We start from the raw sequence: 19,202 nt of genomic DNA on the forward strand, positions 1-19,202 counted from the left end.
TAAATCATATGTTCTTCTCAGGTGTGTGCGCGTGTCTGAATACAGCAGGTGCATAATTCTTACAAATGTTCGGGGAGCCGTTGGGTGTGGGCAGGTATGAGCCGGGCTTCCAGGACTTGGCTTTGAAACCTCTCTCACAGGCCGAACAGTCTTGTCCAGTGGTGTTGTGCTCGCAGTCGCACTGAAGGGCCCCGTCACGGAGGGAGCACTGACCAGCGTGGAGGTTACACTTACACCTGTGAAAACAGGGAACAGCGGACAATTAGCACGCTTGTTACATCGCAGCCACAGGCAAGGGCGAAAGCTGCACCGCCGAGGACGATTCCCACCATTTATTAGTTAGGGTCACCCGAGGTATAGCTCATTAGCTCACCTACTTGGCTCAAGAAATCAGCTAAGGCTAATTAGTGGAGCCAGACACCATGGCGCACGGCTAAAAACAGTACCTGTAGGGAATATTGTGGATTCTACAGATCTTTAGATCATGGCTGATGTGGAGTTTTGGGCCAATGAGATTTCACTGTGGGCGGGGCTATCCAGTACACCGCTGGTTCAGGCCTGCTGGTTTTGTTGCTTATCACGGCCGGTTTGGACAAAATCTCAGATTTAAGCCAGTGATCTTATTGCTGGAGTTCAGCAGGTTGCTGTACACAACAAAAAAATATTTTCTTCCTCTATTTTTTTTTGTTTTGTTTTCCAGTACAAATGTAACATTCTCAACAAATCAATATACATTACTTGAGAAGAAAAATTACATAAGATAACAAGTCTTGTTTTCTGAAAATTGTTTCAAAATTAAGTGACTTTACTCTAAACAAGGGAAAATGTCTGCCAAGGAGGTAAGAAATATAAATATATAATTGTTCTCAATTTGAATTGTTTATTTTTCTTACCCCATTGGCAGATATATATATATATATATATATATATATATATATATATATATATATATATAGCAATTTTTCAGAAAATAAGACTTAAATATCTTAAGTAATTTGCTTCTCAAGTAAATATGTCTGGATTTGTCATAATGCACTGGCATGTTTTGTTTTTAGTCTAAAGTTCAAATCTGGCAGTGCAGTGTTGTTATTGTAACTATAAACTGTAAAAAAAAATTAAAAAAAATACTCAAACTAAAACTAATGCTAAATAGACATTAAAAATACTAATTACCATAATTTAAATGAAAACGATTTAATAGTATATACATAATACTAAAATAACACTGGTGTAGTAAAACAAGATACAATCTATGAAAACTAGAGTTATGTAGTGTTGCTTTTTAAGGATTTTTAGATACCTTTACTGGAAAACAAGTGAAACAAGTCATTTTTTATGGTGTGTGTGGTCCTGAAAACTTCTGTCCACTCTTCTAGATATTAGTGTAATATTAAAGTCTACTTTGCTAGACGATTTGCTTGATGTTTCATCATTATCAACTCTTCTGTTTGTAAGCACTATAGAGGCTGTTTGTGTTTGTTGTAGATGCGGGCGAGTTTGATTCTTTTTGTCTCTGATGTTGGAGATAAAACTCTGGGATCTGTGGAGACGGTAAACAGCTTCCGTCTGCTCTACTCCAAATATAGCAGCATCTACTGGGGGGAAGGGAATACCTCGAGAAAGATGGAACGAACAAAAGAGAGAGAGAGAGAGAGAGTGAGTAATGATTATCGCTAGTAATGAGAATAAATGGGGGATATTGAGATGGCCTTGCCTTGTCTCTCCTTATCGGTTGCTTTATAAGAAAAATCTGCAGTGCTCCACAAAATGTCGCTTCCCTCCTTTGAGTTTATGAGGAATGCTCTGGCTATCTGACAGCCGAGTTTAAGGATAGTTGAGATTAAAGGTCTGGGGAGGAAAGCAGGTTAGTATGGAAATGACGACTTTTGCAATTACAATCTCTCTAATCAAATGAGTGTGTAAATCCCAATGCTTCGGATTTTTTTTTCATGCTCACTAGAGCGAACAGCAATCCATTTGCATTAAATATTTATGAAGCTGACCTATATATTTCCATGCGGACACCCCATAACCAAACCTTCTATTGCCGTATAATGAGGTCATACCTCGCCCTCTGAAGTTTCCCATGAAAAAAGTGATGCTATCCCAACATACGAAACTCCGGAATAAAATGCTGTCTTGTGCCTTGCTAGATTGCTGTAAAGCTATTTCTTGTTTGCATGTTTTAATGTTTTTTTCCCCACATTTAAGCATGAAAATGAAACTGTATACGTAATCTTAATTAAACACAGTGCACCGCATCTTAGTGCATATCTTATTATGTAATTGTAACTTTAAAAATATATATATATCTGTTTCCAACCTGTCTGTTTCCACACCCTCTTGTTTACTACATCTCAAACATGTGTGATTTTACTTAATTTCATACTTTAATTAGGTCTTCCTTCGAAAGCCTGAGGAAACAGTTAGACTTCTACCACCCTCTTGAGGCCTTTAAGTCGTAATTAAAACCCAGTGTCAATCACGCACTCATTCATTTGGCTGTTTCTCCAAGACCAAGTGCCTATAAAGCTCTTATCATGACAAATTAATCAGCGGCGGACCACTTCGTTTCGGAGATCCTCGCCTTAAGGGAGACCTCTCTACTTTTGTGAGACAGCGCATGATCTCAGACGAACGTTAATCAATTAAAGCACGGCAGGGTCTCATATCAATTTCTGACCAAATCCAGTGTGAGGGCTTTACAATCCTCTTATGTACAGATTGAAATTAGGACTCACCCTGTGAGGAGCGATGAGAAACGGATGAGAATGAATCATTGAATAATGTAGAGCACCGCGAGCAGATATAGATGTTTTCTCAAGAGCGTCTTGCTCCATGTGTTTATTTTGCTTGGGTTGCATATTTGGGTGTTGATCCATCTATGGGCACTTTTTTTTTTCTTTTTTTTTTTTTTAATGAAAATCACATTTAAACTGTCTTGGAAAGTTTTTACTGTCTCATCATGTGCACTACTATTCAAAAGTGTGGGGTCAGTAATAATTTATTATTATTATTATTATTATTTTGTTAATTAATACTGTTATTCAATGATACTGAAGACTGGGATAATGATGCTGAGAAGCTTTGATCACAGGAATAAATTACATTTTAAAATATAATAAAATAGAAAATAGTTATTTTGAATAAATATTTCACAATATTACTGTTTTACTGTATCATTGATCAAATAAATGCAGCCTTGCTGAGTGTAAGAGGATTCTTTGAAAAATATTTACAAATCATACCGCATACACCAAACTTTTAACCGCTATTTTTCAAATTCCTTTATACTGTAGATTTAGTTTTACTCTTGCCAGACCCAGAAATTCCATCATAAAAATATTGCATTTGAAAAATTAAGAGATTGATTCAATCATAAAAAATGTCACTACTGAAAATTATTTAAATCATTTTTTTAGTACAGTTACAACCCTCAGCTGTTACATAATTTTAACCACAACCAAATTGCAATTAATTGTTTTATATATATATATATATATATATATATATAAAGTTTGCAGCTTCAGAGAAAGTGTGATGTGTCAATACATTTTTTTATCATTTCCAATCGAGGTCTAATCTTGTCAAATTATGCAAAAGTGTGAAAATATAATTGTGTGTATTTGTATTTTTTCATATATGTATTTTTGTTTACATCAAATGTTAGTTATAAAATTAGCACTAGCAAGACAAAGGAGTCAGACATTTAAAAAATGTAATTTCCACCAATATGAAATGTGATGGAAATGTTCATGATGTAAAAAAACTGCATAAATGATGGAAGTGATCAATATTTATACATACTGTCAGACATTTTCAGACTAATATAAGGTAAATGAAAAGTGTTTTAAGAGACTTAACATATGAATGAAAGTGTTCTTAATCAAAGCAACACCCAATGAAGGTGCATTCAGCACACTTAAAACATGTGTTAAATCAGGACTTGCATCTCAAACGAAGCCAGATTAGTCGCACCAGCGACTAATACAGGGCAGCTGCGGGAATCTAACATGCCGCGAAAAAAAAAAAAAAACAGCGCTTGAAGTGATTCAAGGCCTTGGCAAAAACAACCCTAAAAAGAAATCTGTCTGGTTTGACAGCTGAATAAATGCCTGCTGGCGTTTTGTAAATGTGCATGGATAGTGAGTGTGAAAACTGCAAGCGATACGGACACTAGCTTGCAGATTGGTATGCATTCCTCATCATCATGAATATTCTAAATTATTGACATATCACCCAAAAAAAAAAAGCCACGTAGACAGGAAAGTCTTGTGATTAAAAACCAAGGACAGAAGAAATAATTTGTGATGCTGTTAAGGACAGAGAGGGCAAGGCCATTTTGCTCTTATTAAAACGCTGGCATTATAGGGTGGATGAACCGGCCCGTGTGCATTTTTTAGTGCAGAATGCAGCAAACCAAGCAACCTCTCTGCAGGTTTCAGGAAAACAGCAGGAGGCTTCCTGGGTCTCGGTAGGCAGGCGAAGTAACGGCATCTTTTTCTGGGGTGAATCTGTGTCGATCCAGGGCAGCTATATCCAGACACCGCAGGGCTGGGACCCCACTGCTCGGGACAGGAACAGATCTCATGGGCACGCTTGCTGCCAGGCTCTGCTGTTGGGATAGGATCAAACCCCTATCTGGCCATCTGTGACTGGAGAATCAGGAGTGTGTGATAAACATATGGCCCTTAATGCTCCGGAAAAACAGAGGAGCTAAAGGAGAGCACCAGTACTAACTAGTCAGCTGTTGTGGATTCTTCTCAAAGCTTCAGACTTGTGAGCTGCAAGTTGTGTTGGAAAGGCCTGGGAAAATGTAGCCTTCACCTTCAATGTAGATGTGTAAACATCAAATAATTAGGGAATTTCAGTTGCAGTTCTGGGATAATTGCTGATCTAGGTTCAGTTTCCCACCCTAATGTAATTGGAAAGAAGGGAATAGCTGACTTGTAGTCTGCATCACACACACACAAATATAAACATAGATGATGATGGCTGACGGCGCCAATTACCTCCATCCTCCCCAACCACCTCCAAGATGGTCCTTTCCCTCCATCCTCCCCACCACCACCAGGATGGTCCCTTCCTTTACCTCCAGGGGGTCGGCTGCGCCCCTGCCTTCATCTTCAGGCGGGATTTGCAGATTCCGTTACCCTCGCATTGCTTGCTAAGGACGGGGCCTACGCCAAAGACTTTATAAAATTATGCTTGCTGAGCTATTAATAAATTTACACTTGTTATATCATTTTATCTCCCGAGTCTTTCTGGTAGAACTGTATCTTTACTGTATCTTTATCCTAACTTAAAGTTTTTTGTCACTGGATTCATTGGATTTTCAAGTCATTGGATTTTTATTTATTATTCAGGTTGGATGTCTTGCTGATAAAAGAATCCTCTTTGTGGATTTTACCTTGGTTCCTGGATTATTTTGTCTATTAAAACTTGTGCTTGCATCTGGATTACCTCTCTCCCTCATCCCTGCTTACACGTTACATACGTCTCCTTGTGTCGCTTAATTATCATTCTGACTTGAATACTTGATCATTTTGAACAATAATGCCAAAAATATTTGCCTAGGGTGTTTTGTGTGAGGTATGAACAGTGTATATAGCATATGCAACTTGAAGGTTTTACAGAAGGAAATCTTTTTTAAATGATTTGACAGAAAATAAGATAGAAGGGGACACATTCACCTAGACTTCATAACTTTATCCTGCAGTTGGTTCACCATCCATCCCCCTATGAAAGTGCAATTTCTGCACAGCTTATGGTGACAAATGGAATTACAACCATAGTGATTGTTTCCAAAGAGGTTTCCCAAAGGTTTACGGTCAACAGATTAATAGATCGTAACCTTCAGACTCTCACAAATCCTTCCCTCACGGGTCAAAATGACCCGAAAGCATTAAAATTACACTTATTAATTTTTTTGTCCAAAAAGCTTATATAATTTCATTTTGATAATATTTTTTTTGTCCTGCATTGTAAATATGTTCAAATCTTACCACTTCAGATCTGAGTGTTGTCTGAATATTGGGGGAAAAACATTGCCCCATTATGCTCCTCATTGCCCCAGTACATGTGTTCTGCATTGGGTATGTTCTATGGTCTCATTCCTTAATGACTGTGTGTGTTATGGTTTATGCCAGTGTTTTTTGTTAGTTAAAAAGAAAAAAACATGTAAAAAGAAATGTTCCCCATTATACCAAATTCCCCATTCATTCCTATGGGAGTTAGAATATATATATTAATATTAATATATATTGATATATATATATTCCTATCACATGAATTCTACTGAATGTAATTCTCTGCCTGGAGCCCCCTTTTGACGTGAGTTTAAACCTGCCATTGCTTAGGTAATGAGGTTTTGGATAAATCTGCACAACTAAAGACAAGTGTGACGCAATTCTCCCCAGGGTGTCGTTTAGTCTAGGAACATTTATAGAATATCATTATGAGCATTTATGCCTTTATGGGATGCGGCGGCTAGATTTCTTTCAAGATTTGTTAAAAAGCGTCAAAGACTGGTGCAAATAACGGGAGCACGGCGCACTGATGAATACATAGCAGTGGCACTAAACAAACACAGATAGACAGATAAAAGGCTGCCGCTGGAGTCCGTTGCTCTGAAGCAGCTGGAAGCTGCTGTTAATGGGAGCTTGATTGATTTTTCCCACAGTCCTCTCTCACGAGACACCCTGACTATTTATTCTCATTTGCACAGAAGCACTGCCAGGCTCATCATGAGGCACTTACGCAAACAAAAACGGATGGAGGAAAGACGAGGACAATCGGTGCCCGGAGAATCACCTCGGGCTGGCCTAGATTGGTCATTATCACTAGTACCCGACTGACTTATTACCTCCATTTTGAAGATGACTGAGGAACAGCGCTGGAAGAGAATGTGGAGAAAGAGTGGCCATTAGTGAACGGTAATGTGTGAGCATCTCCAAATAGGCTGTCCGGCCCATGAACTTGGGGTGTTTGAGAAAATGACCCGCTTTGTTAACAAGCTCAACGTCTTGAGCCTCATACACCTTATATTAGCAATGTTTTTTTTTTCCCCCATCCTTTATGGATGAGAGGTACAAATTGAACATGACAGCTCTCCAAAAATAAGATTCAACTCAGTTTACACGGTGTTCAGGCAGCGGATATTGATTTATAAGAATCGCTCACTATAGACCGATGTGAGTAATTGGCTTCAAATGCTCTTTTCTCTTCCTCAGCCTAATCCTTCCACAGGACCCTGAAAGCTGTGCCCTCCTCTAACGATGCCCGATTCAGACTCGTCCGCTGGTGCGCCTCTCACAAAACTTCCTCGCCTCGCAAAGACGCCTGTTTTCATATTCCTTATTATCAGCTCTCCAGCCCCTTCCCACATTTTTGAAGTATAGCAGCAAAAAAAAAAAAAAGGTCAGCCCCACAATAGCGGATCCGTGGGTTAAAAGGCAGTCACGGGGAGTTCGTTTCTGAATGTCGTCTTTTATTTTTCTTTGCCTTTTTATTTTTTTCCTAACCTGTGCCAAGGGAGCGGCTAATGAAAAATGCCCCGCTGTTTCCTCCCAATGCCTGAGAGAGCTGCCCATACAATAGTATCACTGAAGGGAGGCGGCAGGCCAGAGACCTCTCCTCTACAGCCCCGTTCCCCATCCTCCACGTAGAGGATTTGCAGTTAAAAGGTTGGAGAGACATGGGAGAGAGAGCGCTCCCCATGAGGCGAAAGGCCCTTCCTGTACCACAGCTACTGATTCGCAGACGACCTTGAAAGCTTTGGCACCGGCAGCTCCTGTAAATTATTCACACAGGATACAGAAAAGGGCTTCTTTTGCACTCCCGCTCGAAAGGGCGGAAGCCCAAAGCATGCACAACCGCCTCTCACGTGGAAGACACAGATTAACGGCACGGAGACGGTGAGGAAAGAAGACGGAGAGAGACAGAGACAGAGAGTGGTCCTGTGAACATCAAAAAAAGTTGAAGGAGAGAAAGAATAAGGGAGGTCCCTTCATAATTAATTTCTCCCCCCCACAGAAACATCGCGATGGGGCCAATTATTGCCAGAATGTGACTCCATCGCCTGCTGCGTCACTGTCCACAGAGCTCTATCCTTTAGGCATCCTCATGATGCTGAATACAGTGAGATGGGCACACAGTTGTCTTCAAGCTGCTCGGTATTTCAAAACTAATTCTGTGCGATCTGTCCTTTCATAAAATTGCATTTCTGTGGAGATCAACCTTTGTTAGTGACAGCACTAAAATAAAAAATGATTTTCAAGTATTTTTTTTACATTTGTATTTATAATATGGCCATTTGCATTTTGCAACCTGATATGATGTTGTATTTAACTCTTTCCCTGACAGCTTTTTTGAAAAAAAGTTGTCAGCCAGCGCCAGCATTTCTGATCATTTTCACAAAAGTTTTGTGGCCCCCAGAATATTTTGTTGTATGAATATCTGAACATGCAATATATCAAAAGAAAGAATAGACCTTCTGCTTTAAAAAACAACAACAAAAAAAAAACATGTATAGCTTCATGTATTCTTTTTTTATCAACACTCAATTAGGTCTAATGTGGGCAAGTTTCTTAAAAAAAAGAAACATTTTGAGCAAAATCGCGTTTCTTGTCAAAGACCTGGATCAATGATTAAAACATAGATGGCATAGATCGCTTACATCTACACCACCAAAGCCTCACGGTCCTAAAGCTCGTCCTGGGTCGACATCTCATTCAGTAACATTTGGCAGTTTTGATTTATATGCTGTTTAATGTTGATGATCACGTTATTTTACATATGCATCTGCTTACATATACTATCGCTTGTTTCTGCTTCTTGACATGTTTTTTTTTTTTTTTGATCAGAAGATTCTGTACTCTTTCAGAAGATTCGTAATAGCGCCCCCTACCGTATAACAGTGAAAACACGGAAAGCCGGACATTTCCGTCAATGGCGGAAAAGTTAAAAACACACGTACTTCAAGTTAAAAACACAATGTTTAGTTTACAGAAGGTGGATTCAGTGTAAAGTGTGCATGTCAGCTCTGGATTTTAGAACTTTTAGAAACATCTTTTCACTATGGATGTGTGAATGTTAAAATTAGAGTCATCAGAATTCGCTCTTCCGCAGGTCATGGTGTTTATGATGTAATGTGTGGGTAAAGAAAAGCATTTAATGAAGCACATGTTTTGGTGCAGGAGGGATTGGGCCATTCGACTGAACAGGAACGTCCCGCTGTGATGGCGTTGCACTAGATACAGTCCCCATACAGAACGGCCGGATGAAATTTTGATGAGCGATGGCGTTCTGATGAAAAATTCTGTTTGCCTTCCTGGGACACCCCCTTTTATTCAGCGCCCCTAGGGTGGGGATCTGGGCAGCGGAGATATTTACGCCCGCGGTGCTTGCTTTCAGGGAGGCTGAACGACCCTAATAGAATTTCAAAGATCCCCTTGCGAATGACAAACTGAGGGAGGACAGTTTTCTGTTGTTCCCTCTTTCCCTTTGCTTGTGCTTTCTGCCTCCCTGATAACCTTTTAAAAAAATTTGCGCAAACGTAGTATCTTACACTGTAGGGAAATCCTGTCAAATTGACAGTAAAATGTGCAAGAAATTCAGTGTACAAAATATTTGAAAACATTTAAACCATTTTGGGAATTTTAATTTCTGTCTATTAAACTGAACATATTAGGGGAAAAAAAGGGAAAAACGCTTTTAATGTAAGGTCACAGAGTCATTTGTATTCTTTCCCCTTTACAGACATAACAATCAGTCGTTTGAAGACGTTGTTTCATCTTTGTCTTAATGAGGTAAATACCTGAGCATTACACTATGAACCTTTTGTCAAAGAGACACTGGAAGCACACTTTCATGTCATGTTCGTGCTTGGAGTCTAACAAGATATACAACATAATTAGACAAGCTGATTGTGACATTGTTTGTGAATGTGTATTATTATGTATTTCAGAGTAAACATGAATGCATTTTAGTTAGGGCTGTCAAAGTTAACATGTTAAATTAATTCCTGCCATTACTGCATGTTTGAACATTATAACCGTTTCTTTCTTTTCTTTGAAATTAACTAATCAAAACCTTTGGAACTGGTCAAAACATGTTTGAAGCATCAACTACATGTGAAACACCAGTTGGAGGACTGCAGACCAGCAGTAAAAACAACTTTACACATGTTAGAGCAAGTCCAAATGTGAGGAAGGTTGTGTATTAATCAGTCTTTGCACATTTGCATTGAGTTTCATGTTTGCGTTTCCCATTCACTTGGATATAGTTAGAGAAATATATTTGTGCTATTGAGATGAGTTGAGATCACTTGCACTTTTAATTGCCAAACCCAATAAGTTTAAGCCTATTATTTTAAGCCTTTTATTTCATGTTATTAAATGAAAATAGTGTTAGATTGTGATCACATTGATTTTAATTGACTGACTTTCCCAATTGCAGATTTTTTCTTGTGGGAGTAAAATTTGAGGGACATTTATGCAGGAAATTTCAAAAGCTCAAAAAGTGCAGTTTTGTTCTGGCTCTGTTAATGGCTAATTGCATTAGACGTATTCTGAATGTCGTGAGGTGGGGTGGGGGGGGGTGGGGGTGGGGGGGGGGGGGCTTCTGAGGGGGTTTTCGATTTTCATCCATCATAAAAAGTGATGGCTGGGCTCAGGGTAAAAGGCATGGGTTAATTTAATCATACACAGCCACGAGAGTGCATCATTAGTCATATAATACCCACTCCTGTGCGGAAAGATGGATGAAAACAGACTCTGGTGGATGGGTTAGCCAGATCAATGCATATGTAAACAGACAAGTATTCGGCCGCAAACTAGAATGAAAATGAATGTTGGTTGATTCTTTGGGTTGGGTTATTGGATGACTCTGGCTTGATCCAGCTCTCACATTCAGTACGTTTGAATGCTGGCTTTGAAGGTGCCTTTTGATTGTCAGATATAGATGTCAATAGTTTGGGTGAAAAAAAAAATCTTCAAATATCAAACTTATTTCAAAGCTTTCTTATATAGCTTTGATGCAAAATGCATCAACATATTGTATTTTCATTTCACAAGTCTTGCCTTAGCCATGAAATTGCACTTTGTACTTTTATCAAATTTCAAACTTCTCACCACCTGGGATTGTAGAAAACTCAGTAACATACATTGTAGGATCCAAAATTGTTTAAAGGTGGAGTGAGTAATTGCTGCAGTACTCGCGCCAAGTAACAGAATAGCAAAAAATATAAAAAATTCACTTAATATTTAAAATAGAGATTTCAGTTAAGTCATTGTCATTCTTTAAGTAATTTGTATATAATTATAAGGAATTTGTGTGTGTATGTATATATATATATATATATATACTGTATATATTAACATCACTGTTGTTATTATTATCATTATTAATATGATTATTTTGATAATATTATTATATTATAAAATATATTTTGATTTTTATATATTCTCCTACATGTATTGAAAGGCTGTGGAACAACTTTTACACTTTATATGGATGTATGTGTATGAATATATATGTGTGTGTGTGTGTGTGTGTGTGTGTGTGTGTGTGTGTGTGTGTGTGTGTATCTTTGTTTGTCTATGTTTTTTTGTTTTGTTTTTTGCTTTTTGTTATGTAATCTCACTTTTTTCTCAATAAAAAAATAGTCATTGTCATTCTTTTCAGTTCAAACACACCACCGTTCTATGTAAATGAGGCTCATTACAGACTGTGGCTTTCTGCAATTAAAGTTGGCATTCATGCTTTCTTCAAGTGCTATCAGAAATTTCCTACTTCCCTCTTCTAAAGTTGTGATTACAAGCTCGTCGCGTTCAAGTGCTTTTTTGACGTAGAGAATAGAAAACATGGCGGAAACCAGGTTTATTTTTGCCTATTTCTTTGGGAAATCTTATTAAAGCCAAACTGTATTGAAGCTATTTAATTTTGAATAAAACGTAGCATCCCATTCGTTGATAACAATATTAACATTCACTGTGCTATCTAGATAGTCTGTGCTGACGATACTGGAATTTTGGTCGAATACATGCTATTTTCGCTGTGTATAAATTTGGTTGTTCATAAAAATATGCACTACAAGACGAGGCGATGTAGCTGTTGTGGAAAAAACTAATAAAGTCACAGCAGCAATTGTTCTCCTCTCCCCTATGATTGATATTTATGGCACGCCTAACTCGGGTATCAGTTTCCCAGTAAATATGACTTGAGAGGGCAATAATGTCCAAATACAAATATTCTGATAGCACATGAAGGCAGCATTTATCTATTTTCTAAATGCATGTTATTGATCTTTTTCTGAACGATTCATCCATGCATTTTTTTTTTTTTGGTAAGTAAGTTTGAATTAAACATCATAACTCCATCTTCCGTGAAACAACAGACTTCTCTCTGGTGAGTTGTGCAGGACTTCTCCAATCATTTAGACCGTTTAAACCCCGCCCCTTTCTTACAGTCGTCTGCAAGCTCGTCCGCTTCCATCCAATCAAAAACCAATAGATAGAACCAAGTCCCCATCCAACTTTTTTGATAATCCATTTCACTCAGATGTACGTCACATTAAAGAAGAAAGTAACTTTTGCTATTTCTGTTACGTCGCACGTTTAACATCGTGCTCATTTAATTTAAAAGACATTTGTGTACATTTTTATAGTTTATGGCTGCAGATATTACTTCAATGATGTTTTCAAAAACAGGTTTATTGAACATCCCATTAGCTGGACAACCAATACTCCCGCCCCAAACTCACTCAAATGGTTGAGCCTTCCTGTGTCAATCTGTTTGGATGCTCAAACATACAGAGCGATGTCAGTGCCAAAGTAAAATGGACAACTCTGTAAGTAACTTGCAATTTTATGTTCCAATCACAGATGGCAATAGAGTGGCCAAAGTTCTGTAGTGCAGCTGGTTCAGGAGAAAGAATTACACACTTCAGGTTAAGAGCTAATTCAGTGTAATACTCAACATTAATAAATTGCTATGTCTTTACATCTGTTTTTTTTTTTAAAGTTTTTTTAAAAAAATAGTAACTGTGTTTAAGATGCCTAAACGAGTGTGAGTGCAGCTAACAAAGCTACGTTCAGACTGCAGGTAAATGTGGCCCAATTTTTTCTTCCGATTTGGGCCACTTCCATATGTGGTTCTAAATCCGATTCAGGAGATGTTTTGCAATGAGAACTCAGTTTGAACAGTGAAATCGGAATTCATGCGACTTTAATGTCACTCTAGATCAACATTTGTCATAAGTCTGTGCTCATGGGAGTCACTTTTACATACCCGACGTTATCAAGACAGTTGTGAAAGATAGTTAGTGAAGGACAGTGATGTGTCAGAGCTCATAAGTATTACAGTGACAGCTCTATATACAAGCAAAACACGAGGGCTCATATCATAAATGTTTAAAAATTCTGCTCTCTTTTTTGTGTCTTCCTCTTTGTTTAAATTGCGTGTGCATAAATTTACTGGCTTCCACGGAAGATCACACTATAAATAAAGACTTAATCACTTACTTTAATTTCCTCTGTGCTGCGTGACATCTTTTTATTGTTCTTTTGCACATGCGGATCACTTCTGAACCATGATCTGTTCACACTGGAATCTGATATTGGCCAAATTTAAAACAACAAAGTGAACAGGTATACAAAAAAATCTGATCTGAGCAATAAATCTGAATTGCACTAAGGCTCGCAGTGTGAACGTAGCCAAAAAGACTGCAGGGGCTTAGGAGACCATGCCATCTGAATTTTGCACTGCCAATAACCCACAGTATTTTTTTTTTTCACTCTTACTCGGTGTGTTTAATAATATATCTTTGCATATGTTACAGCAGTGAGCATGCAGGAAGAGAGGAAGCAAGCCTGAGTTTGCGCCCCTGGCCGCTTTGCTAATGTAACCTTAGCAGAAGAGTAACTCAGGCCAAGGACTCATCTTTGATGGTCAGCGCTGATGGTGTTCGGCTTTTTAGAAGCAAACTCGCGGAGCTCCTGTGGGAATACTGTAAGAGCAGCTCTGCCAAGACCTGAGCATTTATAATACATTCTCCGCTCTGCTTCTAACTGTACCGACGTATTGCTAGCATAATCTTCACCTAAAAGTAGGGCAAGTATTACATCACACGAAAGCAACTGCAGACAAAAGCAAAAATTGCAGATCACACATGCGCCCACGCAACGCAGTGTGGTGAAAATCATGATCAAATACACCTATGATGTTTAAATGGAACTGAAGATATAAATAATGGGCATTTGAAATTTGCCTGTGAAATGATTCCTCTCTTGTGCTGGCTGAATTCACTATTCTTGATTGCTGTTAGGGTTTAAGAATTTTAACAAATCCCTAACGCTAAATATTAAACTTGTGTACAATGGAAAAAAATGGTAAAAAAGGAAAACATACAGATATGATGTTAATATAACAATTTTAAAGTGCAAAATCTGGTTTGTACCTTTATAATACAGTGACAAGCACCAAAAAACACAGGTGGTAATGAGAAAGCCACATTTAGAATCAAAGCTCATCACAAGTAGCTTTTCCACAAGCTGAGGTAAGTACTAGTGTATAGAAGGTGTACAGTGTCATACACACAAATACAAAGCACCATCATGGTAACACATGACACTAAAATAATGCAATAAACATTAATTTAACAACACAAGATATAACATAAAACCCTAATGTACAAAATACAGTCATTTCAATGAAAAACTAAATGAAATGGGTGTCAATTTAAAAAATTTCTCTGTAAATTATAAGATGACTTGTTCTTTTTTACTTCCAACAACTGCAATTGTAAAAATATTTCACTGTAAAATGATATGAAATACCCTTTTAGAAATACCCTTTTTTTGCCGTATATAGTGTATAAAAGTATACTTTCCGTTAACCAATTAACAGGTTGTACCGTACCATTTTTACACTTTTTACCATTAATATACTGAATTTGTTTACTGTGTACATACTCCATGTGACTAGTTGAGTTGTGCTATAGCTTTTCTAAGTAACGTCTCTGTTACTAATGTAACCCTCGTTCCCTGAAGGAGGGAACGGGAGACGTAACGTTGAAGTGACAACGTAATTGGGATCACTTCAGGGAGCTCTATCAACTTCGAGTGTCTACAGAACAAGCCAATGAACGTTGGCGTTGAACAAAGAGCAGGTCCTCTCTCTCAGAGGAATGGGCCAGGGAGGGACTGTCGTGAGGAGCACTAGTTCCGGGAACCAGGTCCGGTTGGGCCAATACGGCGCAACGAGCAAGACCTGCTCCTCGTCCTCCCTGGCACCCTGCAAGAAGGCTCACTGGGGGAAACGCATATTTGCGTAGGGGCCCGCTGTGGCCTTCAGGTTTCAGAAACTGCTTTTTTGAAATTGTGGGAACAAAAACAAAAGGAAACAAAAGATTCTCCGCCCAGCCCTCCACCGGGGGAAGGATTGGCGCGTTCACCATCTCCTGAAGAGCAGTCTGATCCACCTCTGGGTTGCCCGTCTCAGAGTCGTTTGCACCTTCGCTTGCCTCCTGATTTGGCAGCAGCCTGGACGGGCGGGGTCGACTTCCTGCGGTTTGCACCACGCTGAGGCCTAGGTGATTTGCTGCTGCTGAGGCTTCGCGGGAGTGGAGGACGCTGCAGAAGGTCGAACTCGGCGACGAGCAGACAGAGGGTCTGCGGTACCCTCTGGGGGTGCTCCCGGAGGAGCTCTGGGTCAGAACCACCCTTGTGCATGTCCATGAGCGCCTGGGCCTGGTGGACCTGCAAGAGCGCCATGGCATGCAGGGCGGAAGCAGCCTGTCCACAGGCTCTGTAAGCCTTCACCGTGAGACCGGACGAAAACTTACACGCCTTGACAGGAGGCGTGGATTCCCCCGCCAAGAGGAAGCAGACACTGGACACAGCTGCATCGCAACGGCACACTCCACTGGCGGGAGATCCACATACCCCTTAGCTGCTCCGCCATCGATGGTGATGAGGAGGGAGGAGCCACTAGGACGGCTTCTGGAACTATACAGTGCAGTCCACGACCTAGTGAGCTCCTCATGCACCTCCGGGAAGAAAGGCACCGGGCGGTGCTCTGAGAACCAGCACGGCCCGCCCCGAGAAACCAATCATCCAAACGAGAAGGTTCGGCCCGGGAAAGCATCTACCATTCTGGATCGGACTCGGGCAACGCTACACTCCCTGAAGGAGGTAACGCAGCCGAATCCTCATCTCCAGAGGACTGAAGCTCCCCCTCTGATGCTGCGACCGACATCTGATCATCAGGAGGAGCCCCAAAAGACACGACTGGTTGTTCATGAGAAGGACAAGCATGCTCTTTTGGAAGCTTCAGTGGCGGCCGCGTTTGAAAGGCGTGAGGGGTCCAGAATAGACACTAGATCGGGGCATAGGCGAGGGGACTGCACCTCCCTTGAGGTAAGCGAGTCTTGATCTTAACGCAGCCATAGTCATATTCCCGCAATGGGAACATGAACTATTCACAAAAGCTGTCTCAGCGAGCTGAATGCCCAAACACGAGAGGCAACTATTGTGGCCGAAGCGGAATGACATCCTGAAAAGGACGCAGGGTCACGCTTGTGTTGCTATTTTAGTTGAAAACAAAAAAGAGAAAATAAAAACTCTTCCCACACTGAGGCACCCAGGGGTAGCCGCGGCTATAATGAGTATAAACTCAAGGAACGCCCACCGATAATGACACACACACAGTGTAGAAGCCGTAAAAACAGCAGTTGAGAGCTGTAAGCTCGCGGCCACCGCTGATCGCACCATCACACCAATGCTGGACAGAGTTAGAATTTCCAACCTTGCAGAGTCTCTTCTTGCAGCACTATGAAGTAACAACCTCTCGGCTCCGAAGTGAAAGACAATGTGTGCGTGCGCCCGCTTATAGTGATCCCAATTACGTTATTACGCCGGCGTTAAGTCGAACATGAGCAACTGATAGGGAATCAGATTTATCATTTCGCCTTGCAGATGCGACGTGCAAAAGCAGATAGAACTCATTATAATCAGTGATGCTGTCTACACTGGAACTGGATGCGGCACAAGATGACAAATTCTATTTCTGATGTACTTCAAACGCTCTCGTTACTTTTCACATGAAGAATAAATGGATTTGTAACATTCGCTTTGTAGTGTCCAGTGTAGACAGCTTCAAGCTGTTGTGTCCAGTGTAGAAACGGTGTTAGTAACCGCTATTGCAGTGGTCAGCAATAATATCTGGCACGCGCCCGCAGCCAGATTATTTTGATAGCGGCTGGTTCTGAAATAGATCTGTCATTACAGCAACAGTTACTCACAATCACTTCATCTTTAGTGATTTTGCCTTCAAAATAAAAGTATGAGAATGTTTTTGCAGCAATGTTTTATTTTGAGATGAATTGAGAGCTTTTAATTTGAAAAGTTCTGAAAGACATTCAAAAGAGTCTGTAGATCGCTTCGTTGCAGATAAGACACACCAGCTTTGCACTCACAAAACTAGGTAAGATGAATGCATAGTTGTCTTTCCATTCTTCTTTGTATGCCCTATTTTCGCTGTCAACTTTCCTCTTTAGACTCTTTGATAGTGCCATTTTCTCTCACCAGCTAGCTTAAATGTTCAATCATCAATCTGCACACGACGTAAATGCATACCTCCAGCACACAAACAATAAATAAAAAAATGCAGTTTAGTACGTGAAGATGCCAAGGAATAATTCTGAGTGTAAAAGTAGGCTACGTCAAATAATTATTACAATAAGTAAGGCTCCATTGCGTAACAAGCAAATTAAAATGATACACATTTATTATTCACAATATGGAAAGAGGAAAAAAAACATAGTTCGTTAAGAGCATGACTCAAACATGCCATTAATGGGCTTACTCAAGTCCTCTTTTATTTTTTTTGTTATTTTTATCCATTCCGCATCTCCCACATATGTGTTTTAGCAAGGCGATCTGTGTTGCAAGTTGGTGAATGAAGATACTTGTCAGGTTACGTGTCACTACTGCTTCATTAATTTATCCAGTGTAAAACCTGGACAACGCCACACAAATGTGGCTTTTTGTTAATGACTGTCCTACTACAGGATTTAACACAGAGTAACAGCTCCACTCACAAAAGACACTGACTGTATCAATCTGTCACAGGCAATTCTAGTTGAATTCATCAATTATGCATAAAAATATATTTGTCATTGAATCATTCATTCAAGAAATTCATTCAAAAACGCTGATTCATCCAGTAATGAAACAAGTGATCATTGAATCAGTCAGTTCATTTAGAATAATTAAACATTTTAAATAGACTGCAGCAATTAACATTTCGTCAGAACTTCTAGTAAATGACATGATATTTTGTGTCTGTTCAGAATCATGGGAGAATAATGATCTCTGTTTGAAACCAAAAAATCCAGAATTGTGCAGCTCTACCACATAGCGTACCTTAGCAACCACCCAGAACACTATCAGAAAATGTATCAAAAAAAATTGTTTACTAAATGTAATTCTATAGAAGGAATCCAAAGATTGCATATTCTCTCTATACTTCAAACCTTGCAGATTTATTTATTTATTTATTTTTTTTGCTGTGGGACTATTGGCTCAGTATGGTAAGAGATGCACACTAAACAAGATGAAAAAAGAGAATGTGAGATTAAACCAAACGTGCATGAAAACGCAGCACTATAGATTCAGTTCAAACGTAGCACACGCTGAAGCATGGAGCTCGCTCAAGGCTCTGTCCAAAGGAAACTTAGCTCGTGCTTGCCTCTTCAGATGTGTCCGACTGACTTTGAGAGGGGGGCTTCATTGATCTGTTGACACAGCTCTGTTGCCCAAAAAAACTACTTGCATGACTGCCCTCAGAGACTTTCAAGCGTTCATTTTTTACAGATTTTTTGCTGTTGTTTTTGTCATATTTTTTTCTTTTGACAAAAAATTTACTTGAAAGGTAGTACATATTTTGTCATGTCTCATTCATTTTAGTCCAGTCACCTCTGAATGAATTGGTATATTTTAAGTCAATGTAAATAGTAAAAACATGTGAATGTAACAGTCTAAACTATCACCAAATATTTAATTTAAATGTGTCAAACATACAGTACAGTTTGAAAATGTAGGGGTCAGTAAGACTTTTTTTGTTGTTTTATAATTTAATAGTTTAATTCAGCAAGGACACATTCATTCATTTAATCAAAAGTAACAGTAAAGACATTTATA

At 39.3% G+C, this 19,202-nt stretch overlaps 1 protein-coding gene across 2 annotated transcripts in view; it reads right to left on the reverse strand.

The window, feature by feature from the left end:
* ntng2a (netrin g2a) overlaps positions 1 to 19,202 on the reverse strand; it is a 59,622-nt gene that overhangs the window by 22,376 nt on the left and 18,044 nt on the right. For both annotated transcript variants that reach the window (XM_084086493.1, XM_084086492.1), the window contains exon 4: positions 64 to 236. In XM_084086493.1, the coding sequence (XP_083942619.1) occupies positions 64 to 236 (173 nt within the window). The remainder of the gene's footprint in view (positions 1 to 63; positions 237 to 19,202) is intronic.

Source organism: Abramis brama (assembly GCF_963993115.1).
Source record: "Abramis brama genome assembly, chromosome: 16".
NCBI lineage: Eukaryota > Metazoa > Chordata > Actinopteri > Cypriniformes > Leuciscidae > Abramis > Abramis brama.